Consider the following 27,698-nt stretch of genomic DNA (forward strand, 5'->3'; position numbering starts at 1 on the left):
CAGTTCACTGCGCCGCCTCGTGCTCGAACGAAACGTGGAACAGTTACCGCTGACGATGTTGCTCTCGCCTGCAGGCTCCTATTGTGCCACACAACACGTGACTCCAGGTTATCTCCAGGTTGAAATGTTGTCGAGCATCGTCGAGCATACATTACTTCGCAATAATTTCAATATTTGACCAGAACAAAATGCTTATTTTACTCTTCAAGAATATGAAAAGTTAAATATGGCACCTGATTCTGGCGTTTGTATGTGAAACACATGAGAACTCGAAGAAGTTCGCGACCGGTCATCTCAGCTGTGACTTGTCTACAGTACAATCTATCTTCGCAATCGACCTCTATTTCGGGACACTCTTTAAATTTCGACACGATAACTGACTACAATGATGGTCGCACTGAGCCAAAAGCCCGGGGGGTGGGAACTCCCATAAATTTCGGATAGGGGTGTGCCGCGAAGCTTCTTAAACCCTGACCCTATTTAAGGATAAAGAAAGCGAAAATTGATACCCGACTTTTAAGGCCCAAAACCAAAAAAATGGTACCCTATTCAAGGGGAGGAGAAGCGTTCCGTGACGACCCAAATAACGGCCAACCGCGCACGGCAAAGCACAAATCTTTATAAAATCGCTTTACTAATACTTGAACGGTTAGTTCAGTTTTAAGATTCCTTTAATTTTTCGTTTTGCTGGACGTTAATTTTTTGAAGATAGAATTTAGGTACCCTATCTAAGGATCACACCGGGAACACAATGCCAAAAGGAGCAAAAATGATACCCTATTTAAGGACCGAGAACCTCAAAAACCATATCCTATTCCGCGGCACATACCTATATAGCCCATATATGGGAGAACCCCCCACGGGGGGGGGGGGGGGCAAAGGGGGGCAAAAAGCGAGGAAGCAAATATTAAAAAGATTGATTCATCTGAATACAGTTTTTAGGGGTTATATGGAGGTATACCTTTGACAAAATTCACTATTCAGTAGTTGAAATAAAATCATCGAAATCTAAAGAAGAATGGCAACATGGAAAGTTCTGGTTCCGGGGGTACTCCTTAATGGACTATACGGGAAGGGCTCCTCCCGAAAGGGGTACCTTATCAGGCCGGTAGGTATATGGAAGGGTAGGTATATCACCAGTTGGAGTATAGGAAAGGGAAGGAAAATTGTTAGGGTATTTGAAAAGGCCATTTAAAAAATCTCAAACAGTCGCACCAAACGGCTGATTTATCTGAGTATTTTGGGGGGTTTCTCAAGGAAAAAGTTAAGTAAAGAGATGCAGTATTTCTTATTTAGGTATGGGGAAAGGGGTGTCATTTTCCATGAAAGGTATATAACGGGATTACCTTTTCTTTCAAATGGTATTAGTATATAAAAGGATGAATGTTTGGCCCTGGGGCGAAGCATCACCGTATAAAACTCATTCTCGTCCCCAGAGGCGCTTGTCCCTCTTAGCCAGCAGAACCCGGGGCACGAGGAACAAGTGGCTTTGGGGCACATGATTTGATTGGCTAGATGTTTAGGAAAGAGAATTTAAATATAGCCAATCAGATCAACCGTTTCAAATTCCCCTACAACAAAGGTGAATCTGATCGATTTTTTAAGAATACAACAAGTATCCTATTCCGCACTGCAACAATCATCGCATCGCATTTAAGATTGGGGATAAAATTCGGCTATCCGACAAGAGTCGCAGTGCAAACTAAGTATATCATGGGAGGGTGGGTGGGTAGGTGAAATTGTACCATCCATGATATCCTCAAACGATAGACCCACAACTGGCTCCCAACAATATTCAACAAAACAACCAGCTGGCTACTAATCGCACTTGGTATGTTCCCTCCGCCGTCGCGCTTGAACAATGTCAATTAATTTTTATTTGTGTGTTGTAAATAATAAAGATGGTAAATTTTAAGCTCGGTGATAAATAATGACAATGAATTTTTCAACAATGACACGAGCATGGGACAAAGAAAAATTCTGAGTCCCCGACGGGAATCGAACCCATGGCCTCCAAGATACCGGTTGGAGACTCCTTGTGAGCTGGGCCATTTACTAGGTTGATATGTGACACGCGGCCTGCATACTGTTAGGATCAGCAATGAGGAAATTATCTATTGATTTGTAGTGCTTATATGCGATGTCGCTAATTTATGCAGTGCGAATAGTAATTTGATCAGCAACACGAATCACTTCATTCCAACTCAACAGTACTAGTTATGTTTATTGTGTACTACAACTAACACAGACCAAAGTGCGGGATATAACGTTAAATAGGTCGACAATCTCTGTACAATTTAACTAGTCATTATTTTACAGGGTATTAATCTTTAAAAATAAATATATCTCTTCTTCGAATTGCATTTTCAATAAACTCTAACGCTTCACGAATTAAACCATTCATCGATGCCTTTTTCCGACAAATTACTTTTTAAACTAAATTATATCTCGATGCATGAGCGCACCTAAAAAATCACTTCGTACGACGATGAATTTATCTATGTTTGTTATTAATTTAAAACAATTACCCAGTGATTTGTCAATTCTAAATTATCTTTAGTAGAGTAAGAAATTTGAAAGACTGAAAAGAAAAACAGTTCTAGGAGGCATGTACCTCCAAAGTGTGTTTTAAAACAATGAGGACCTGTAAAGCGCTACACAATGGGTAGGTATTAAAACCATGGCGCATTTTAACACTCCCTTTATAAATCCCCTTAACAACACAACGGCCATTAGGCCACAGGTTTGAAGAGAGGTACATAAATGACCTTCTTAACTGACTAAGGGCCTGTTCACATGAAACCGGAATGACTTTCATTCCAGAAGGAGTTCATTTCATCTCCATATATTTCTCTGCATATGTTTACATGATACCAAGACGGAATTTTGTTCCCCTACGAGTTATTTCATTCCGGTTTTCATTCCGAATGCAATTTTCGGTCTGGTATGGCATCTCATTCTGGTATGATGTAAGTTTGAACCCAAAAGGAAAAAACGCAATAGCATTTACTGTTTAGCCCAAAGAAGCAGCCAAATTCCGGTATCATGTCATCGGCCCGGAATACTTTTAGAAACAACATTACTGGCAATAGAAGAACAACAAGAAATCTGGAATAGCGCGATGTTTTTGTGAGAACGGACTGTTATGTGGACGTAATAGTTTTTCAATTCACACCTTTGCCTTTCACTACAGAATACCTGACCCACATACTTGCAAACAATCTTGGAAACGTTGAGGTTGTTTGGCAAATTGGAACAAAATGTCCTTGAATTCCTCAAGACCCGCCTTCCTAACCATGTTTCCAACTCGAACGCAAACGAGCTAAAACTATAGCTAGGAATAAACTGGGTTGGTTCACGAGATATTCTTCGTAAAACATAACATTTTCTAAATTGTTTATCTTTTGTCCTAATCAGATAGTCCAAACATGGCGTCTCAGGCCGACAGTTTTCGTTTCCTGGTTACGACGTTGCTTGGTAACAAGGTTGCTAGGCAACAGAGGTTCTAGAACTTGTCTGTCTATACCAAACGCTAAGTTACTATTTATGTTTAAAGACAAACTTGTTAATTATTACTGCGTTTGGTGATTAATATCTCATAACCAATACTAAGGTCATTTGGCATACTTAACACCCGATTATATTTACGAGTAAGAATAGCTCTTAGTCAGGAGCTCGATGGCTCTTTCCGAACGCCACTAACGATGGTCACGCAACGCTTATCCTATTCAAAAGAAATTTGTTGCGTGACCGCAAAACGTGACTAAAACTTGATTCATTATATCTACCTTTTTTTCTTTTTCACGGATGAAACTAACGTCAATTTGTAACAAAGACGTTGCTAATTAATTACCAATGTTATCGTAATATTCTCCGTTTTTGTAATGGAAACTAATTAATAAATTACCCTCCTAAAACACGTTTGAGGGGTATCTCCCCACCAACTAACAACCCACTTGTTTGCCTACGAAAAATATTTATAACTTAATATGTTAACGGCTTGTATCACGAGTCGAGATTTGAGATTAAAACTCGGACAGTAGTCAAAACCTCAAGTATAACATACTTAACCACGTTACTCCCAGAAGCAAAACTTGTGCTGCTTAATGTAGTTCTAACTTGAAGTCTGTGGTTTCATGTGTTTTTGTTTTTTATCTTATACAAGGTGGTTCTAACTTTTAGTTCTATGGATGAAATTTTAGTGTATGACCATTCGAATGAAAGCTATTGAGCAGTACTTTCATGTGTTTTTGTTCTTTATCTGGTACAATAAAGGTCTAACTTTTAGTTCTGTAAATGAATTCCTAGTGTATGACCATTCAAATGAAAGCTATTGAGCAGTACTTTCATGTGTGTTTGTTTTTATCTTGTACAATTAGGTTCTTACTTCTGGTCCTGTGGATGAAACCCTAGTGTGTGACCATTCAAATGAAAGCTAATGAACTGCACTTTTCGTCTGGCGTTTTTCAATATTCTGCATATGAAATTTGGGATTTTTTTTTTCAAATTTGAACAGTTGCACTTGGGAGTACATAGGATAACTAATCCGTGACCCCGAACAAAGAAGGAAGCAAGAGAATTACAGCGATAACCAGCACGGAGAACCCTGAAAAGAAAATCAAGGCCCACTGTTTATCTGTTAGCGATACCCTGGTGGTCTCCTTCACTTCCGGTTCTTGCTGATCACCGTCCGCGCTGCTCTCCGAAATCTTCTTCTTCTTTGGTGTCATAGTCCTCGCTGACGTCACTGGTGAAAAGACCCCCTTGATGGGGCCTGGGGACCCGCTGGGAGCGTTCATAAGTCGTACTGCGCAAACTCGGAAGCGAACCTCGGAGGAAGCTGGGAGCGAGTTGTACTCGAACTTTGTATTAGGCCCCTGATAAACCTGAAAACGAAGTAGCAGAAAGTATGTGATCAAAAACGAAATTCTCTTCCTGTTTTTCATAGTTTCTTTATTGTTTCTGGGAGAATTTAGCTTTTAGTCAAAACGTAATTCACCATGGTAAAGACTATCAACTATACTGTCTTTGTGCCCAAAGTGCAACACATGTTCCTTTTTAGATCTTTTCATAACATTTTATATCGTCCAACTGGGACACATGACGCTACGTTACATTTCAAGTGCATAAACGTCGATTCGTGAAAATCAAACACGTGAATATTTATCATCAAAGAGAAAGTAGATATGTGTATTGCAAATGTAAAATATTAAAATTAATGTACGGTGATCACTGCATACCATTCGCGTTTTTGCAAGCTTTTCGTGAAATGCAAAGAAAAGCATAGCTTAATAGTGTGTGTTACCAAACCATGATGCTTACTAAGACAAATATTAAGTTTGTCGAAAAACATGCATCTGCAAGGCTATTTAATAAAATAATAATAATAAAAAGTATTTTTATAGCGCCAAAATCCACTAATTGCCCATGGCGCTTTACAATAAAAATATAAATAAAATGATGTTAAAAAGTTAAAAACTCTAAAAATTTAAAAAACGGATATTTACAAATCTAAGTTCGAATGTACCTAAAAAATACAATAATTAAAAAGACTGTTTAAAAAGGTACGTTTTTAAATGTCTCTTAAAAAATGTCAACAGAAGCACTTAATCTAAGTTCAAGTGGGATCGTGTTCCACAGTCTTGGGGCCGCCACAGCAAACGCTCTCTCTTCGTATGTTTTTAATTTTGTTTTAGGGGTCGCCTGAAGGTGCTGTGTAGATGATCTTAAAAATCTCCGAGAGGTGTGATAGTAAAGTAACTCTTTAATGTAGCAAGGCGATGCCCCATGGAGAGCTTTGAAGACCAGTAAAAGAATTTTACACTTTTACACTTGAGATAGCTAACGAGTCGAATAGCAGTTCTCGCGAGGTCTCACATGAACAACCCCCTACCCTTCGGGAAAACGATAGAACAAACAACAGGAACAATGCCCCAAGCCCCAAGCCCAAAAAGTCATAGCAACTGGTACACAAGAGGACCAGTAGAATTGCAAGATTACGAGAGCTGCTACACTAACCTGAACAAAATCTTGGTCCTTTCCAACACATTGTCTCTGTAATAAATATTCAATTTGTTCTCCTCTCTTCACAGTTTGTATAGGGTCCCAGCTCACATTCAGTGAAGAAGGCGTTGTGTTCTCTGCCGTCAGACCTGAATGTTGTCAATCACAAATTGGTTACTCAAACATGCTTTCCGTTGTCAAGAAATACGTCCAAACAATGTCTTGTTGTAGAGTAACAATTCGAACATCTCTGCATTTTTTTGCAACAGTAGTAACACAGTAACACACTAGGGTCATCTACAGACTTAAAAGTTGAAAACACCTTTTACATCATAACAAACAGTACTACTACTAGCCTGTTCCAGACGTTCGGTTGGTGGGGAACGGCGCAATGAATGCGATGATGAAGATGAAAACGGTGAACATAAAAATAGGGAGGGGACTAGGGAGGGGAAGCGAGGGAAAGTAGGCAGAAAGAGCTTTTGTAAAAAAAAAATGATCACAGACGTTCCCTCCCTCCCCACACCTCAGCCCACCCTACTTTTTCTGTTTTTTGTTTTTTTTTGTTTTTTTTTTTTTCGCGCCGTTCCACACTAACCGAACGGCTGGAACAGGCTATACGACTACTACACTGCATGAAATTACTTTGCGTTTGAACCTGAAAATGGGAGTCAAAGGGTTAGTAGATTCACCTGCAAGGTTTTTTTTTACGGATTTCTTTCCATTTTAATGACATTTCTCGTGAGTTATCGCTTTACCAACCACTCACCTTTGACTGTATTGGGCGGCTGCGCAGTGGTCACAAAGGACACGACATCAGAGAAGGGCCCAGGCCCCGCATCATTACTCGCCTGGATACGGAACTGGTACTCAGTCCTCTCGTGTAGTTTTCCAACCTTGTGCGATGTGGAAGGACCATTAAAGGCAGTGACGAAGCTGCACAAAGGGCCATCAAAAAACTTGTCAGTATGGACGCCAAAAGTGGATTTGCCCTTCTAGAGTAGTTCTCAATTGAGTATAGTTAAACCAAAACCAGAGCATTCTCTTGCTCTGGCAAATCACAAACAACAGACAATCCAGTGAACCAATCAAGACTCCAAATGCATGTAGTCATCACGAAGCGCGGGAAAACGAACGCGAGCAAGTCATTATTGGAATTGGTTTTACTTTTCATTGGTTTTACCTCTCATTGGCTGAGAAAGTGGCGAGAGTTTTTTAAACCAATCACAAAGCAAAGCAATGCAAATCCAAAGCAAACGTTAATTACTTTCGACACTAGAGCGGTTTTAACTTGAGTGTCGAAAGTGATTGGTTTAAAAATCTCGCACCACTATCTCAGCCAATCAGAACTAAAACCAAAATAAATCGTGTCTCGCTCGCGCACGTTTTCCCTCGCTTCGTGCTGGCTTCATGTATTTGCTTCAAGTTTTGATTGGTTCACTGGATTGTCTGTGTCCTTTGTGATCGGCCAGAGTAATTACAACTAATTACTTTGCTTTTGGTTTTACGACACTCAATTTAAAACTGCTCTATGAGCTCATATGCAAAGGATTTCTTTTCAACAAAAGCAACAAGAACAACAACACCAGCGGCTAGCGTGAGCTACTTCCAATCTATAGCGCTACTCACCTTCCATTTTTGTCCAGCATTTCAAGTTTGTACGTCACGCCAGCGGTACCAGTCTTGCCGCTTGTACCACGGGACGTCCATCTCAGTTTCAGACTCTGGTACGAGGGCGTGGCCAGTTCCAACAAGGGAGCTGGAGGAGGCAGGTCACCAGTGGTCGCGAACACGGTTGAGCTACGAAAAGAAATGTAAATATTTACACGGTTACAAGGGCTCTGGCACACTGGGGCAACTTAAGGGGGAATTAGTTAGTGTACCGAAGAAGAGATCGATTCGGCGAACAGATACCACACTAGACAAAATGCTGTAAACCAAGCTTATAATGGTTTAATAATCTAATGAAGCCGTATCTCAGGAAAACAACTAAACCACATGCGACACATTAATGAAAATAATGAAAAAAGTCTCACCTAAATGGACCGCATCCTATTTTGTTCACGGCTTGTACACGTATTCTAAAAGAAAAACAAAAGAAAGATGAGGCTTGGAAAGAATAAACTCTTCAGTCTTTATACGTTAAGCAAAATAAGGTTTGTCGCAATATGTCCCGAATGAGAGAGTTAAACAAAAAATTGCTAGTGTAGAATACCTGTCGTTATTGCAGCAAGCGCTAGAAGAAGTATAATCAGGTTTTTTTGTTTTGTTTTTGTTCACAATGAAGAAGGAATGTTAAAACAAATCTACCTTTTCACTTTCAAGTTGATAATACATACACTAAGCAATTTCACTTGTCAACCGCAGCACAACAGTCTTCCTACCTGTAAAGTGTGTTGGGCTGAAGTTCAGTGATATCATACTCCTGTATGACAGAAATTTCTTCCCCGCTTTCAGATCCCTCGCCGGTGTCTACGTCAAAACTAATATTCTTACAGCCGGCCACTTCCACGTTGTATGACGTAATAGCGGTACCATTGTTTCCCGGATGTCTCCAGCGAAGGCGCACATGAGAGGATGACTGCTGGACCTGTAAGGTTAAAGATAACGTTAAGCTATTCATTACAGGACCACCACAGTATTTCTCGAAGTCCTGCTATTGTTTTCTTTACAGCAGTATTTTACTGTTAAAACAAGCAAACTGGTAAAGTTTAAAAAAATCTGAACATGGGGTTCAGGGCCTTATGTATAGACTTTGTTTAAACTATGTTTCATACCATAATTGTTGCTTCAACTGAAATAAAGTCGAAGTATTGATCCGTTAAAGTTGAGGTGCTGAAAACGGCAGGAAACTATTTTGAGCCACCTTAAGCACATTTATCAAGCCTTTTTTGCCTCTTTCCCCAAGTTTTGTAGTCGCCAGCTGCAATTTACTTTTACCCTCCTACCATATTAACTTCGAAAATTATTTACTTTCAACATACGTTTTTAACTGCATGGCTACTAGGTCCAGGTTCATGTGAATCTGTCACGAGTCTACTGATGCCGTACTAGCGTTTACTAAACACATACCCAAGTTTAATCTAAGGCTACTGAAGACCTCCAGAGTAAGCATCAAAATTCAATGTGTTTGTGCTTTTGCTTGCATCGAAGCCGTATTCACAGTAAAATAGGAGCTGTTGCGCTTGCGTCGCTAGTGAAAACCAGGCTTAAGTTTCGTCGAGAATATGATCGCAGCGCATGATGGGAAGGTTGGGTTGAATACCGTCGAATATACAACGGCTTTCCTGTATTCTGAATGGCTGTTTTTTCAGTATAAAAGTAATTATTTATACTCCAGTACTTACCACTTTTATTGACGTCACCGCAGAAGGCGAGGCAGCTGGGGTTTGACAAGTACTAACCGCGCTCCAGGAACTGGGACCAACCGCGCTGAGAGCCTGGGGAGAGTTACAATTCGTGTAAATACACATGAACAAACTGAAACTGAGAGGAAAATAAGCAATCGAAAAGAAACAAATGAAAATATTGTGCATTATATATTCGTCAAAAACGTTCAAAACAACAAACCTTAACTCTGAAGTAATAAAAGCTGGCTGGACTGATTCCTTTGCGGACTTCACAAGTTTTATCCGGGCCACTGTACAGCTGGAAGGTTAAGCGAATATATCAGGACAATACAGTAGCATCGTGTAAATTTAAACTGCAAAACGGTCTTTTTGTTTCCACTACAGGACATTTATCGACTATTTAAGACTTTTTTAGGACAGGCTATGTCCCTAGAATGAATTCATTTACAGTAGTACCTCAATGAACGTGCCATCTTCCATCCATTCCAAGGTATAGCCTGTCACTGGCGTACCATTCTCTGTGGGGCACTATGAAAGAAATATTGAAAACAAGGTTACCAAGACTAATTACTCGAATTTAACTCGGAAGCGCAACATAACAAGATGCTCCATTAGAAAGACCGCTTCTGTTGTAAATCAACAGCACTGCATATTGACGAAAGAATTAACAAAATACCTCAGAAAATCGATTAAATTACATCTGCTTTTTTTAAAGCAGGATTTCTAAAGTTAAGAAATGAATTGGACGACATTTCCAGCAGGTTTTGACCTATTGTCCGGAATAACAGTTTACACAAAAACAAAGAAACAACCAACAACTAAACAGTGTTGGATTTTGCAGTAATGCACAGTAACATGTTCTAAACTTGATTTAATTGGTTAGCTTTTCACCAAGATAAGTTAAAATCAAACATCAAAGCGATTCAAGTTGGTTAAATCCAATACAACTTGGCTGTAAAATAATCGTCAAGTTATGTGTTGTCTTATTCACTCTGAAAGTTTACTCACCTCCCAGGAGACTATGATAGCAGCAGCTGAGCGGCACAAAGTGTCAGGCGCTCTTGGAGCATCAGGGGGGCCTGGGGCTGTAGTGATGTGCGACACGGTGGATACCTTGCCCACCTGTGAAAGAGAGTTAGCAGATGGCAATGAGTACTGGCGGTACTTCATGTAACGGGCTCAGGGCGTACTTACTAAACAGATAGACATCGGGATAAGAGTAGTACAGTGGACAGGGGCACCTAACGGATAACTTGGTGGAATACTTGTTCCGAAGGCCTGCAATCCCTTCAGATATCCGTTAGTAAAATGTCGCCTCTAACTTTCGTGATATGGGAAATATGCTGTTGTTTTCGGTCGGAGAGGTAAAAATGTTGTTTTGGGCACGGTAAAACGCCAGCCAGGATTTTCGGAAGGCAATAACAGCTCGCAAGTTCAGGTAATAAGTTTTTGTTTCCTTAAAGTTTCTAGTTTATTCCACTTTAAAATTTCAGCTAGAAAATTCGAAAACATTTACACAAGTTTTTAAAAATATCCTTGTAAAAGTCCCTAAACAATACGGGAAAACAGTACAACGACATTCCAAGACTTTTGACTGAATTTCCTCGTTGGGTGAACGTGCTCCTGAGTAAATAACGGGTTCAACTCTAAGTGATCATCTCTTACCCCAGCCTCATTTCTTGCTTTTACTCTAAACGAGTAAGTCCGTCCAGGAAGAAGGCCCGATACAGTACACACATTATCCACGAGATGGTACATCTCTCTGAACTCTAAAAAAAAACACAATACAGCTTTTAATTTCATGTAGTTACTTGCATTGTACCTGGGTGGAAGTCACATAACCACATGTAGGCTACACTGCAGCCGACCTAGGTCCATTTACACATGCGCGCGTCTGTCGTAAGGATGTGGTTGGTTGATTTATACAACACGATTCGTGTTGTAGTCATGGCGTAAGTGTGTCGCATGCGATAATCGTAGGCAAAATCGTACCGCCCCTTAAAGCCCGGGCCAAACAAGGATGAGACTTGATGAAAGTTCAAACTCTCGCTCTCGTTTGGCATGGAACTCTTAGCACTCTCATCGACTCTCATGCGCTCTCATCAACTTTGAACGTGCTCAAACTTTTCATGAGAGTCGATGAGAGTTTGGCATACTCTTGTTCTCCTTTGGCCTGAGTTGATGATGGTCAATGAGAGTTGACGAAAACTGTCAGGAGAGTTAACTCTCATCAACTCTCATCCTCGTTTGGCCCGGGCTTAAGAGTTCTCATGCGAAGTTTGATTGCTAGAATTCCTGACCTAGCAATGCACAGTAGCAAACTGATGTTCTCACCCTTTGATCCAGGAGTCTCCATTTCAATGATGTAGCCTGAGATCACAGCACCTCCATCATAGCTGGGTGGATCTGCCAGAAAAACAAAAATCCAAAAATAGTCAATCACTGGCGTTGTGATTATTCCACGAGAGCTTTAAAGAAGATGCAAACGTCATTTAAACTTGTTACTGAGACAAACTTCAAACGTAATACCCGTTTAAATACGTTTTCACCGGTCAAACTACATGTTGTTCCCTCCTCCTCTCTGTACATGTTTATAGGTCAACTCAACTAAAATTCGCTGAATTTGTCTCAATATGCCATGAGAATTTTTTTTGTACAACAAGCGATGTTTTAAGCAAGCTGCTGTGACCCAGTAAAAAGCTGAATACATGGTACAGATACCAAGTAGCTTTGAAACCTGGTGGCATTTTAAAGTCCATATTTGCCGAACTAATATTACGCTTTTGTACTGACCACAAGACCAGTGAGCAAATAAGCACAACTCCTAACTATAAATTTGGGTATATTCAGATATTCAATTACGTATGTTCAAGGTGTTGCTTTAACCCTTTAACCCCTAAGAGTGCCAAATGGCACATAATGTCATAACTTGGTCAATATTTGTTCAATTGATTTGAAATTTTGGCACAAAAATTGTCTTGGCAAGATCTGCATTTTGAAAGCATAAAATTGTACCTCCCCCTATTTGTGACTTGATTGACCACCCCTATAACTTTTGAAACTTTTTTGCCTGATACATTTGTGGTATGCAACATAACTGAAATTAACCACTACACTGAGAGCTGCACAATAAGATATAGTTTAGAGGTATACCTAAAATTTACGGAGATAAACAACTTTTTGAATATTTTTCTTTTCAACGTTTTAACTCATTTCTTTTAAAGCTATAACATTCTTTTTATTTGCTTAAGTATTTTATGCAATTTACTGATCAACACCTTTCAAATGGTGTCTCATACAAAGATATCTGGTTTATACTTTTTAATTCACGAAAAAAGGCCATTTGCTTTAGGGGGTAAAGGGTTAAGCTTACCCCAGCGAAGATCAAGAGTGTTTGGCTGAGGTTTGTGAGTTTTGGATAAGACTGGTGGATTGGCTTGGCCAGGTACCACTGGTAATGTCCTGATCTTTGTCACCTTGGACCACTGAAATATAGAAGACAGACAAAATATGAACTGCTAGCAAAGATGGATAACCAAGTGCTGTTATTTCATCTTTTTCATTTTTTATGCAGAAAAATCTTCATGTCTAACAGACAATTCTTAGATATGTACACGAGGGTATTCACGTCTCCAAAGTCTACACAAACAGTTTGTAGCTAAGGGTATGGTCACAAATAAAATGCAAAATTTTTTTTTTTAAAAAAAACGTCTGGTAACTGGGCACTTTTCCTAAGTAAATACTTGGTTGTGGCCCTTTAAAAAAAACACTTCATGTAGATGTAGAATGTCTTAAAATAAATAACCTCCCATGGAAAAACTGGATTCCTTTCCTACGTGGACAGTCAGTGTGGTCCACCGCACAAAAACAGTACATGTACATTTTTAACTCGTCTTGAGTAAACACCTCTCCTGAGTATTAGATTTTTCTTCTTCTGGAGGTGTCAGTTTATTGAAGGCTAGACTGTAGAAGCATTGATGGAGTTTCCTCAAACATCGCATAACCACTTTGGAGTACTTCAATTTTTGTCACGTTACCATAAAAACATAGATATGCCATGCTGCTCTAATCAAAGTCTGCAAGCTCACCTCACTGATACCGCCGTCGCTAACTGCTGCAAAGCGGATTCTGTACAAATGTCCAGGAGATAAGCCAGTAAACGTGTATTCACATTCCAGTCCTCTGTACACCTCTTTAAACTGTCCACCTTCAAAATAAAAAATATAAGTAAATAAATAAATAAAAATAAATTTATCTGAATACTGAATATAACACGCTCAGTCACACTATCAGCTTTGAAATTCTTCTTACTAGTTATGATACATTTTCTATGTTCTTGCTATGAGAAATTGGTTCTCCTTGACATAACATTTTTCTCTTCCATCAGCTGGAGGCCTACTTTTTCTGATCACAAAATATTACTCAGTGAAATCCTCAATTCTTCGAACGTCCAAGAAAAACGAAAATTGGTTGGAGAAATCAAGAGATCAAGAAATCAGGGTAAAATTGCCGTGTTTGATTGAGTGAAGAAAATCCAACGTACATGAAAACGAGTTTTTTGTTTGAGTTATTGGGAGGTTCGAGAAATGATTGTTTCTTAAAAGTGCTTTTCAGGTCTTGACCATTCCCTCTAAAGCCTTGTGACATTTTACAGTTCCAATTACACCAATCCTAATGGACTGTGCATCTAGAAAAAATGGCTCATCTTTTCAAGATTATTTTTGTAATGTCAGTCGTAGCCATCTGTCTATTTTCAGTCTTTATTTCTTCTTTGGTGTCTTATTTTGAGGTTTCTTTCAATTTGACGGCAATTTTGTACATTAAATAATGGCATAAATGTTGTCGATGATGGTGCTACTTAGAAGTGTACATAGGAATCGTAACTTCTTGAACCCTTGCTTTTAGTTAGTAGTCTGCAGTTTCTGTGAGTATTATTTCTTAAGCCCTGGCCAAAAGGTAACGCAAGTGAACACAAGTAGGCGCAAGTTGAACTTGCGTGCAAGTGCACACAAGTTGTCAAAAAAAGCTATTTCAATGCTACTGCGTGCGCTGCAATTCAGTACTTGAAGTAAACAGCAAGACTTGCGTTGACTTCCATTGGGTGGCCAAACGGTGAAAAACTTGACTTGCGTACAAATTATCAATTTTGATCTCGACCAAAGTGAATGCAAGTCATCGCAAGTCAACGCAAATGCACGCAAACGGAGTCGCAAGTAGACGGAAGTTGAAAACTTGCATCTACTTGCGACTCCGTTTGGCTAGGGCTTTACTAGTAAATGTAGCAGTTCAGTACCTTTGCCATCATCTGCCTCTAATATATGAGCTGTGATCTCTGATCCTCCTGTATCTGATGGTGGGGCTAAAGGCAAAAAAAAAAATTAATGTTGCACATTTGTGTGAAAAAGGGGATTTACCAGTTATTGTTAGGTGTAATTATCTTGTTTTAATTACCCCATGAAACAGTGAATCCTGAAGAGCGAACTTTTCCTTCAAGCAGAGGACAAGATGGCTGACCTATGAGATAAATAAAATTAAAAAGTTACATGTACCTGGTTTCATATATCACCTCAGGAGACAGCCCCAAAATAATTTACCAATTTTATAGCGGAGCTCCACAGCAGCCCAAGGACCGCAGGACGGAGCCCCATAACCACAGAAATAGGAAAACCATGAACTTGAGTTTTCATGGTCATCACGGCTAGCGACATGGCTCGCAAACGTACATACGTACGTACGTCGCCCACTGCAGAAATAGATTAACCCAAACCTCTTTGATACTGGGCATCCACGTCATGGTCAATTGACAGCTGTCAATACAACGTGCCCGCTGACCAGTATCACATGACCATATCGTGGGCTCAGGTGTATAACTCATTGAGGTCATGTGTTTTTTAAAGTTGACCGCTGACTGGAAAATGGTTTTTCTATTGGATCGTGGGCTCAAGTGCTATTTTTTTTTCTGTCTATGGTAAGTGAATTCATATACATAATTGTAAAATTCATCAAATATTCATGCAGGTGCAAACCAATCCCAGTACCATATTCAGATCACATGTACACGACTGTAAACCCCAATACAAATTAAACAATAGAATTAACTTTTGATACAAACTCCTGCTCAGCTAATTAGTATTCATTAACTTTTGATACAGATCTGTACTGATTCGCATAACAATACTTTGCATTCAATTTATTGTTTTCATTTCACAAGTAGAATAAAATATTCGCGTCCGATCTGTATGGCCGTTTACAATGACTCGCCTATCGGCTTGTCATTGTAAACGCCCATACAGATCTCCCACTCATATTTTATCTACTACATAAAGGGCAAAGTAAGAATTTACCGGGGAGCTTCGCTTTTAGGATTGGCTTTAATAAAGTTCTTACCTGGTCTCTCAGGACATGTGTCAAACATGACAGTGTCGCTCCACTTGCTCTTTCCTTGTGGATTAGAAGCCAGTAGCTATCACCAGAACACAATAAATCAGCATCACATGTAGCACATAAAATTATTTGAGTCCAGGGTTAGTGATAGAAATATAGTTGTGGCTTGTAGGTTTCGGGCTTTCACTTGCCAAAATGGCTAGTGACAATTTCAGGCATTTTATTGGGGAGAAACAGCAAAATGAAAATTTTCGACTCTGAGATAACGGAACTAACAAGGTTAGCCATGTTGAGGAAGTTGAAGAGTTAAGAGCACGAAATCCATTTGATTCTGCAACTCAGCACCCCCCACTCCCCCCCCCCCTTGGTAAAAGAAAAAGGGACTGACCAAGACAAAAGGGGGGCTGCTCGTTTTCTACCTTAAGGAGTTCATTTAGCCTCCGCATGAGGGCAAGATCTGGTGGTTGCACAAACATGTTCAGAACTGAATCAGCATCTCTTTATATATTTGCAAGAGACTGTGTTCACAACTAGCCAACTGTATGCTGTCTGGCCTTTAATTAAACCTCTGACGAGCAAAGGATGCATAATGACCTATAATACACATGTACAACTACAATAATCAACAACATTCTTTTGTTTTGATGAGATTTATTTACCAGCCACACTTACCCTAAATTTGTAGCAAGTATTTCTCTGTAGCTTTTCAATTATGCAAGCGTTTTCTATCCCCCGATAAACCACACGGAAACCATAGCCCTGAAATGTTAAAGATCATCAGAAAAAAAATGGATGGTTACAACAAAGCATTATTTTTTATAGAACAGAATTTTTTAACACATTTAACACATCAACCCCTTTTGCACCCCCAGCAATTAAGTCCATTCTAAACATTCAAAGCAGGAACATTACCCGAACCTTGGTGTGATCATCAACATCTACGTGTGCATGTAATCTTACTGGAATTTACTGTTGACTACGAGAGTACACTAGCTAGTCAGGGAAGTGAGTTAAAAGAGATCTGTTACTTACCGTAGTATCATCTTCCATCTCCAATAGATACTCTGAGATCTCAGCTAGAAAAACATATCAATAACTGACATCAATACTGCATTTTTATGATTGAAATTTATTGATTAAAACAAAAAATAAAGACAAGACTAGTTCAAAATTCTGCTTAATCCAGCACAGTGAGTGATCCACACAGTCTAAAACTTAGGCAAGTTTCTGTAGAATATAAGCAAAGTTCTTCATGCACATGACTTGTGTAGAAGTTTTACTACTCATACAGTGCATCACGACATTTACCTCCTTTGGACTCTGGTTTACTCCAAGAGAGACTAATGAAGTTGACGCCAGCCTTGTCTAAATTGGGAGGTGTGGGAGCAGATGGTGCTCCTGCACTGGTTACGCACTTCAACTCTTTGCTAAATTTACTGCAATGATGATAAAAAAAAACAGAAACAAATAATAATATATGTAACTTTTCACAAAGTGATAAACAAGTAAATGTGTTATTAATGTGAAAGAGATATAAGGGTGAAAGGCAAGAGGAAACCATCGGGATGGTTGATACCAACCCTAGGAAGTGAAGGGCATTTAGTTCCCTTTGGGAAGGAGGTACCCTCAGAAGATAAGGCTCGAGGTACGCTGTAGTACAACAAAGGGCTTTTCTGAGGTAGGGAAAACAATTCGGGTATCTTCCAGCAGTCAAAATTTTTGGGAAGTGTTAAGAACAATGTCATTTAGTGCTCAACTGGTATCTGGAAGGCCATGTGTTTTATTCCTGTTTGGACTCAGACTTTTCTTTGTCCGACACTCGTGACAAGTGAACATTTCATCTTTCTTGTCATTTACAGTTATAGTATGTTAAACATACAGAAAGTGGGGTCGCTTGTGGTACAGTTAAGTTAAAATATGATCCCTCCATTACTTTGTGGTTAATTGTTCTTTTGACTTGCCGTCTTGGTTTTACATCCAAAATACATTGTGGTATTAAAAAGAAATTGTAAAATTACATAGTTTGTGGCTATTCTGATGCAGTTTTTCTTCCCGGCCAAGGGACTCTTCGGAGACCTTTCTGTTTTGGCAAACTTGTCGAACAACACGCATGTGCCTACTCGACACGTTTGGCAAGCAGAAAGGTCCCTGAAGAGCCCGTTGACTGGATAAAACCTTCAATCAGACTAGCCAAAAACTATTTCACAAGTAACTATCAACTTTTATTGTCAATGTTAAATCAAAGGACAGTGCAGAATGCAATGGAGTCGACAATTGAAAGTATTGTTTTATGTTCGTGTTTATTTGCGTTATTTTACTTGCAATTAGATGTTGAAACACCACTTGTATTCCTTCCCGAGTTTTTGCTACGCTAATCTTTGCAAACGTAACACGATATTTCTGTTCGTTTGTAACAAGATACTTTTGTTGTTTTCCTTGAAAATGCCGTAACGTGACCCTTTGTTCGTTTGTCTCTTTTTTTGTTTCACGGCGACATCGATGGCATTTGTCTTCCTTTCAATAATTAAGCCAATTATTTCACTTTAATTTAATTAAGTTGCGGTTTAAACTGCACGAAAGACGTTTCTCAAAAAGTAAAGAGCAAATCTAGTCAAAAAACATCTCTTTCGAAAGGTTTTTAAAACGCAGTACAGCTAGGATATCTGTTTCCTGGTTATGAGGAGTTTCACGCCGAAAATCCCGGTGCAAGTTTTTACCTTCCTACATTACGAAAGCGCTATGAAAGTCTAAAAATCTAATTTAATTAATTTGCGGTTTTCACTTGGCGCCACGAAGTCTGCAGGAATCCTACCACAAACACGCAATACAAGTGATGTTCATGAGAGTTCCAGCAAAAAACGTAGACTAAACTGCGCATGCGTTTGGCGTAAAGAACGTTGCCCTAGAACGTCGAGTAGTACCACAAGGAGAGCAAAGGGTTTTCTGAAACAAATATATACGTTTGAGATCTTCATATGAAAGTAACGTAGATGTGCTCCAGGTTTTACCTAGGGGTACGGTCAGGTGCTCCCCACCCCCACCCCCTCCACAAGGAATAATTAATTAATTGATAATAATTAATTAATTGGTGATTAAAAGTTTACACATTAGCGCGTTAGGGGTTTAGCAGATGACAGCCCACCAAACCATCACAAAAGTGCATTCTGCACTAAAAAATTAAAATGCCTGGTGTGCATGTAAACTGCTTTATATATGAGTTACAGTATATGATACCCACCTAGCTCCTATGCTATTCACAGCCTGCAGTCTGAATGCACATGGTGTTGCAGGAGGCAGCTTATGTGTCAGTTTAAACTGTCTCTGAGGCCCACAGTACACCTCTGTGTATGGACCACCCTTTTCACCTTTATTCCATTCCAGTCTGTATAATGTGATCGGAGAGCCATTATCTGATGGAGCCTGAGAATTAAGATATAACAAAGGTTAGTTTACTTTTCCACTGGCCAACTGAGAAACCAAAGTATGGATTTATTTTTGTTTTTGGTACACTTCTAAATAATTATTGTTGATTAATTATATTAAGCAAGTATAGGCCAAGGGACCTGTGAGCTTAGGAGGGCAGATTTTGACAGTTGTTTTGAAAATAGGTAGAAGTCGGGTTTCAGGGAAGAGTGGCCAAATGTTGGTGGGCTTTTGCTAGACTGTTGGTCAGACCTCAGGCATGCAGCCAACAATCCATGAACTACTGACTGTCTGATATGGAGGTTATTGTTCACAAATGCTGCAGTGTCAAGATATAATTTTCAAATGTCAAGCATATCAAGTCATGTAGGTGATGAGATCTAAGGGATTAAAAATTCTGAAACACCAGTCTGGCAGTCAGAAATGAAAATTGATACTATGAGTTTTGAAGATGCATTGTAGCAAGAACAAATTTTAAACTAAAAAAAACTAACCGTCCACTTGAGAGTGAAGCTGGTTTTTGTCTTGTTTCCGAGATGAGGTTGAGCAGGTGTGGATGGCACAGAACATGGCATGTCACAAGTAACCTCTGGAGAAAATTCTCCTTCTTCATCATCCTTCTTAGCTTGTAATCTATCAAACAATTGACGCAACACATGCATTTGAATAAAAAGCTCTTGATTGACTGTGAAAAGTAATCCTGGTTTGCTAATACAGTGTACATTATTTTGAACTCAACTACATAATTGAGTAAAGAATCAATGCCTTGCAACAGCTGTTTAGTGTACAAACTCACAGGAAAAATTCTAATCAAAATGTTTTGTTTTGGCCAATACAGACCAATGAAGACACCAGAGCAATCCCCATCAGCAAATTTATATGTTTTTAGGTTTTTAAAGGTATTAGTAAAATGGGATAAATAAAATGGGAAATTGCAGTGTCAATCCTACAGAGTGCATGGCTCTTCATTCACTGTTCCCTGATCAAATTGGTATTTAAAAAAGGTGTTGGCTTTTGTCGAGGAAGGAAAACCAGAGAACTGGTCAGGAGAAAAACCCCAGAGCAACGATGAGAACCATCAACAAACTCAACCAACATTGGACGCCAGTCTGGGAATCAAACCTGGGCCACAGTGGTGAAAAGTAACAAACTAAGGCCTTACCTGAACTTATACTGAGTTCCAGGCCTGAGTTCTTTAATTATAAACTCCATATCTGAACCACTACAAAAATGTATAAATTAAATTAATATAATATAATTTTTAGCTCATTTGGGATACATGTACTTGGATAGTACCATATTTATTCGATTAAGCGCCCACCCGAATAGCGCCCACCCGAATAAGCGCCCACCCTGTAGGTTGGAAGAAGCGCCCAGCCCGAAGCGCCCACCCCACCCGCTAAAAATTGACGTGACGAGAGGGGAATGACAGGAGAATCGAAGACACCGAGACACCGGACCAGCAACAGACTTTTCAGTATTCGTTGGACTCCACGTCTGTTTTTTTCTCGCAAATAAGCGAACGATGGTGTAGCGCCCAGCCGAAAAGTGCCCACCTCGAAGCGCCCACTCTCAAGGCCCAAAAAAATAAGGCCCAGGGCGCTAAACGAATAAATACGGTATTTAAACACTTGTGATGCGCATTTGATCATATCTTACCATGTAAATTAGCACAATATATGAAACATATGAAACTACAGCAAGAGTCTTAAGTTTACCTGTAAATTGAGGTATAAGGTGATGTTTTGGAGAACATTTGTAGATCAAAGCTGCATCCAGTTAGATGACTGTTGTTACTAACTTGTCCAGCCCATGACACCTTCACTGTTGAGCAGTTTAAAACTTCAATCTAAAAGAAAAGTAAAAAAGTTTATTTTGTATATTGTTAACGTATAGTAGTCAACATACAGACCTACATACTATAAAATAAATGTGAAGGAGGTTTGGATACCCGGCCTTAATTAGCATAAACATTTAGGGTTTTACTGTCGCTTGCATCTAAGCATAAACACTCGCTGCCAAAATATGATCTAATTGGGTATTAAACTTGGCATGATTCGTCATCAAACGTTGAAGTTAAGCAGACCGTAAAGGCCCTTTGCACTCAAAATTCTCACTAAAAACACTGAGTACAGGCAAACTTTACACCAGAAGTGATTCAAGTGAACCTGCAAATGCATATTGACACAGATCAGGATCAATATTTTGGAAGAAGTCTTCATATCCAATCTTTCCGCCATTTCGAAACCAGAATGTGTTGAACTTTCGGCACGAAAGTTGCCGTTACGGTGTGCCAAACTTCAACGTTTGATGACATATCATGCCACATATAATACCCAATTACATGTAGATCATGTTTCGGTGGCAATGTTCACGCTTAGATGCAAGCGACTGTATTTCTCCATTTACTGATCTGTAGTTTTTGTTTCAATTGAGAAGATACATCAAACACTGGAGACAGTGTTTCATCGGCTATCCAATCACCTCAATTGTTGTCAAAAATACGACGTACTCCACCCTGTTCCATATTTTCAACTCTCCTTTCAGTGTTTGGATATCCCAACAAAACACTGTTTTTCGAGTTTGATGTATTAGTTGGCAGTTAAATAAGAGTGGTGGGGCAAAGAAAAAACTGGGACAGGCCTGATGAGAGCTACATATTTGTCATTTCACCACCGAGCTTGAAATTTACTGTCCTACTTTATTTATCTTCATACAGTACACTGTCCACATTGCTGATCCTAGCAGTATGCTGGACGCATGTCACATATGAACCTAGTAAATGGCCTTGTTCAGCATGAGTCTTTTTGTAGCTCAGTGGATAGAGCAACCACCCGCTGTTTGGAACGTCAGATTTTTTCTTTGTCCCATTGCTCATTGCATCTTTCTCAATAAAATTATAAAATGTTCTCAAGTGTGAGATTATCAGGCTTATGCAAATTGGAATTATACAGAGAAAAGTAAATTAATTCTGCAGTGTTAACTTTTACCTCAGGTGCTTTGTGAATCTTCAGCTCCTCAGACATAGTTTTACCTTTAGAATGAATGAAAAAGAAAGAAGCCTCTAAATAAAATACTCAAAGTAACTACTGTAAGCGGTACGCATATTTAGTAATTTAAAGCATGACACAAGTCATGTATACCTGATGGACGGCGGAGCACATGACGAAAGACCGGGGAGGCCAGCATGGTACAGTATGTCAATTAGGGAGAGCGAGGAGTGCAATGTCCGTCCGAGACGATACCCGACCCGGGGCGCCGATGCACGGGCCGCTAAATATCGGTGTATATTATGATATTATTTTAAAACATGCAAATGTAGCTCACGATCAGTTAAGATAATGTTTCATTCGTATTTTTTCCCAACTGGACTAACAAACTACATGTGAAAATATTAAATGACAAGATCACAGCAACATGTTGCAATTTAATCAAATTGCTAGAAAATGCTTTCTTGTAAAATACACAATCATATTACTAGATACACTACACAGTAACATTTCTTTTTCAAAATTATTATTTATAAGTTTCTCTTTGTGATGATAATTAAAACTAAGTCAGCAAATATAATATATATCATGACTTCAAGTGTTAAGGGGTGTAAAGGCAAAAGAAAAACCCTAACAGATAAGGATGTGAAAAAATATTCCGACTGATAGGGAAAATTTCACGTTTTAATTATTTCATTTCCCAAAATCCAACTTGAAAAAAGATGCTATTGATTTTAGTAAAACCTGGCTTTAACAACCAGAAAATAATTAAAATATTTCTGAAAATAAAAAAGTCCTCTGGATTGATTTGACACTGAAATGTTCTTATTTTATTATAACTTTCTTTAAAATCCATTTGAGGCCGCTGCATTTCATACAATTTATTTAATTCTTATAACACATTTTGATAGGATGTATATCACATTTCACAATTTGAAGCAGCCTGTATCCTGAAGCTGGTATCACTATGGTATCATATCAACGCATCTGGAATTTTATTTGTATAGTCATTAACAAACACTATTCTTCTCCCTTACAGAGGCTTGCCTTTGGGTATTATTTTTCCAAAAAGAAAATATCCAACAAATGGATATTGTTTGTAAAAAACAACAAACTAGAGTCTGGTCATAATAAGCGTGCCAAAGCATTGTTCTCAAAATAAATCAGCTAATTGTTTTCAAAAAATAGCAAGCAATTATAAATCACAAATTTCTACGTATAATAATTTATATTCATTTCCTTTGCCATATTTTCTTGATTAAAAATCCCTGGGAATTATTTCAAACTTACATGTAGCCTAGAGGACCAGACGTTTAAAGTATTCAACTCCTGCAGGTTATTCGAGCCTGGCGACTTTTTATTTAAGCAAGGGTTTTAATTCATTATTTTTAAAAGATGACACGTATATCTTTCTATTATATGTACAGCTTATTGCTTTCAAGAAGAGTTTATTTAAAACTCCACCTTAGATACCCAGCATTTATTTGAGACCCAGCATTTAATCAAATTTAATTAATTTGCATTTAAACAAATGTATTTTGTTTCTCTCAAGATGTGTCCCATTTCTCTCAAGATGTAAAAGGCAGAAACTTTCATTTGGGGCATACTGTAATCAGTGAGCAAGATTCTAAGAATTCAGTGGTACAGCTCTCTACTTGCTAAATAGATAACTGTCTATAATACAATGTATATTGTGGACTTTCCCTGGAGTTTGATCTCATGAACAAGGTAAGGTAAGGGAAAGTCTGTTCGGCTGGGCCTGCGGGTTTCGGTTTCGTTTTTGTGGTTTTTCCCCCCTGGGTTCCCTGGGAGAGAAATTAAAAAAAACAAACCCCCGGCCCGCCCCCGGGGGGACAAACAACCCCCCCCCCCCTGAACAAGAGGGGTTGTAAAAAGTAGAATTAAGTAGAAATGAGAGAATAGGCAAAATCCCTTGGTTTAAATTTCCCTAAAGGACACAGCCAATCGCACATAATCTCCAATCTTCCCCTGTGGTGACAATTCCATGTTATCTCCCTGTATTCTCAAACATGTCCCTGTGGTTAAATCAGAGATTAGCCCAACAGGAAACAAATTACGAGCCAAAGCATCTCATTGTCACTTTTCAATAAACAACATGCAGTGCATGCAGAAGCGATGAAGCGATGGGCAAGTTTTTCTCTTTGGGGCAAGTGGGTTTTTTTAGTTTACATGTAGTTTTTTTTTTTTTTTAGTATTCTTAGTTTTCCTGATGGGGGGAACTGCCCCCCCCCCCCCCCGCTAAGTATTGCCAGGGGGAAATTTTACTTCAATTCTTCTTTTCTACCTGCCTAACTCTCCAGACTCTTTTGGATGCCTTCCTACTTCAAAATTTAATGAAACCCCCCACATGATGTCTGTAAACTGAATCTATCAGAGCTGGTCAAATATAATTTGTCTGTTTTGTTTATATTTTGTATTTTTCCTTTTTAACTTTCCAGGAGTATTTTGCTTTGTGTTCTTTGCGGCGATTTCTTCTTGTGCAAAAATTGATCTCTGTCCATGTCTTATTTATTCCTACAGGTAGTTAGTCCCCAGTCCTATTCAGTCTGTCGGTCGCGCGAAACAGAACCACTCGACAGCCCAGGACATAAAGCGTTGACTATGTCATCGCTTAAAAAAAGGGAACCCATTGGGATCAGTAAATTTGAAAATGACTAAAAAAATAAATACATTATTTAGCAGTGGGAGTTTCCTTTTATCAATTGTCAAGAGTTGGTGTACTGGTATTGCACATTTTTCGCAACTTCACCTTTCTCTTTCTTGGATCAATATAATGGTTATGTATTGAAAAGAAATCCAGAATATTTTTTACAAAATAAACAGCAAAAAGTATGTGTCAGATAGAACTATTATAAAAGCCAATGCAACTTAATCCCATTAGATGATGTTTCAATTTTAATGATAATCTAGCTAATTAAAAAGTCTAAAATGAGAATAAATTGTATATGTAGCAAAAAAAAGAAAATCTATTAAAAATAATTTTATAAACACGAGGTATCTAGAGTTTCTCTATTTTTGTTTGCGTGTATCCATAAAAAGGAAAACAATAATATTTCTACTTATAAAACATATTTCACACAAGAATCGGGTTAAAATTTTTAGCCTTCTATAAAAACTTCTATCTTTACTGTCAGTAGTCTAAATATTTTTTTTACTTCATAGGAAGTATGTGGTTATGAAACTACAAATAAAAATGGATGTCTGGAAAACTTCTTGTTCCCTTTTCAGATTTCTCTAAAACTCCCCCAAGATATTTTTAATTATACATATACAGAACAAAAGGAATTCCTGTTTATTAATTTCCTCACTCCACAGAGTGGCATGTCAACCATAGCACAGGTTACAAGCTAAGTACTTGTGGGACTACTTTACCATGAACATTTGTAACTTAAAAAGCTGTTTGTTAACAAAGATGAAAAGAAATTAATACCAAAAATATTAAAAACAGAAGCACGTTTATAATAAATACCTTTATCTGGCTTTGAGTCCAATGGAGGATCTGTTCCAGAGAAAAAAAAGAAGAAATATATATTAGCCCTTTCTGTCAGCTATTAGCTTCACTGGTAATAGCAAGGTTTTCATTTTTAATATATTTCCTGTGCTTCTATTTTTGTCATTTCAGTCGACTAGACTACGACAAAAATAGCAATCGAGAAGCGACAAAAAAAAGCTTAGAGGCAAAAAGAAATTCCCCAAACTCAAACAATAATAAAAATTCACGAAATGACAAGAATTATATTTAGCATCAAGCCACCGACTAGAACAAACGTCGCGTATTTCAAGAAAAAATTCTAAAAGAAATAAACCAAACCAGATCTGAAATCAGAAGTTTGTAAGCCGTAAAGCGTGTTCTGCTTTTCAAATTAGCTACTATCAAAGAATGTTGTATACTTTATCTAACAATTAAAGCGAAAACATAAGGATTACAATTCATGCTGTAATTACCGTCTTTAGAAGGGTTCGTTTTGCTCTCCCCATTCATACAGCCGGCTGAATTAACTCGTACATATTGTTTTAGCCCTTGAATCGGCAGTTGAATGACCTGATGGCAATGGCCATTACAATTTTCGTCTTCTTTGTTGCTGGCCTTTCTTTCCCGGAGTTTCTTCTGTAGTTTTTCCCGCTGTTTTTCTAAGCGCTCATCGTTTTTTCGGACGTCGGCATTCGCGTTTTGAGATTGTTCGTTTCCATCGCTGCAGTTACAGTGGAGACAGTGGTTGATGTGTTGAAATTCCTGCAAGTTCGAAGCAGAATCCGAATCTAACTCGTGATAGACTCCATCTTCCGACCGAAACACCACCGCATGATCAGTGTCTGGGTCGACCAGTCGAACAATCTTCGGAAGCACTTGGTCCTTTTCAGAGAAATTCAAACAAATGACCGTGCCAGACGAAGTCCGTAGCTCGATCTTACATCCCCCTGCTTCTTCTTGTGGGGGCATTTTGTTCAAATCTGCCGACATTACAACATAGAATACACTCTTAAAGCCCTGTGCTCAAAGGCAATCGCTAAATAAAACTATTTCGTCTTCACAGTCCACAAGATATGACTTCGGACACCGCGTGAAAATCTCAAAAGCACCTTTCAACTCGACGCTGTTTTGGCGCGACTGAAGAGTCTAAAATCCCTCATAACAAGAAGACACCGATCTCGAATGTCAAATTAACTAGTGCCACTAGTCTGGTAATCCCAAGGAAAAGGAAAAGCGGTGTTTTAGCGTAAATTTTCAAGCTAACAGCTGCTTCCCACCATTAACTTCCACGTAGTCTTTTTTTGTTTTCCTCGCACTTAACATCCGCTGACCACAACGAATTCTTCAACGAACAAAGAATTCTGTGGGGGAGGCGTGGGAGGGTAGAAAACCGGAACCAAAACAGAACAGTAACCGCATATTGGAAATTGTTTGTTTCTAAATTTATTTTTTCCCGTTTTGAGAATTCCTTTCTGAATATTTTTGACCCCAGTCACCTCAAAAGAACTTCTAATCCAATTTACACTATTCAAGTGCCATTTCCTTGCCAATCCTAAAAAAAAATATTGACACTGATGTTTTAAATAGTACAGTTTCATTTTCAGTTTATTTTTAATTTAATCACAATTTAATAGCTCGGCTAACATGCCGTCTATGTGGGATATTTTTCTTAACATAGGTCAAACATTTTTATAAAGTCCCTCAAGTTGAAATCAACCACTAAAGAAATAAAATTGAGAATAATCAGGGATTCAATCAGAAGTACGTAGATTATGTACTTCTGATTCAATATTATAATAAGTGCGCAAAGCCATCCAGGCAGGAAATACTGTAACACGCGTCTTTTCGTAGGCTAGGAATTATAAGGAACTGAATTATTAAACAAGAGAGCATATTTTTGATATGCAATTGCCATTTTTGGCATTTTGGGGCTGCAAAAGTTTTTGGGGAAGTTTTTGGGGCGTTTGGGGGGCGTTATAAAACATCAAAGAAAGTCCGGAAGACAATTAACGAAGAAAAGTTCAGACTGGGAAGACGGGGAACATTGAAAATAAA

General features: G+C 38.7%; 1 protein-coding gene across 2 annotated transcripts; it reads right to left on the reverse strand.

The window, feature by feature from the left end:
* Window positions 1-3,040: 3,040 nt before the first annotated feature.
* LOC144663372 (fibronectin type-III domain-containing protein 3A-like) lies at window positions 3,041-27,052 on the reverse strand. Of its 2 annotated transcripts, XR_013572603.1 has the most exons (28): window positions 26,117-27,052; window positions 25,641-25,670; window positions 22,151-22,194; window positions 20,879-21,009; window positions 20,323-20,382; window positions 19,655-19,793; window positions 18,976-19,157; window positions 17,046-17,173; window positions 16,770-16,813; window positions 16,410-16,496; window positions 15,741-15,816; window positions 14,805-14,867; window positions 14,647-14,712; window positions 13,442-13,560; window positions 12,727-12,838; window positions 11,688-11,759; window positions 11,019-11,122; window positions 10,362-10,475; window positions 9,810-9,881; window positions 9,574-9,651; window positions 9,351-9,443; window positions 8,388-8,593; window positions 8,040-8,084; window positions 7,633-7,803; window positions 6,773-6,939; window positions 6,019-6,152; window positions 4,283-4,886; window positions 3,041-4,175 (listed from the first exon to the last, which is right to left on the reverse strand). XR_013572603.1 is itself a non-coding variant. In XM_078524289.1 (27 exons), the coding sequence occupies exons 1-27, from the start codon at window positions 26,631-26,633 to the stop codon at window positions 4,542-4,544; spliced, it is 3,399 nt and encodes a 1,132-aa protein (XP_078380415.1). In that variant the 5' UTR covers window positions 26,634-27,052; the 3' UTR covers window positions 3,041-4,541. The 2 variants fall into 2 exon arrangements, 1 of the variants encoding a protein (XP_078380415.1); XM_078524289.1 differs by having other exon boundaries at window positions 3,041-4,886.
* Between the last annotated feature and the right edge of the window lie 646 nt (window positions 27,053-27,698).

This window comes from Oculina patagonica, chromosome 8 (genome assembly GCF_052425735.1).
Source record: "Oculina patagonica isolate OP01 chromosome 8, crgOcupat, whole genome shotgun sequence".
In the NCBI taxonomy this organism is placed as follows: Eukaryota; Metazoa; Cnidaria; class Anthozoa; order Scleractinia; family Oculinidae; genus Oculina; species Oculina patagonica.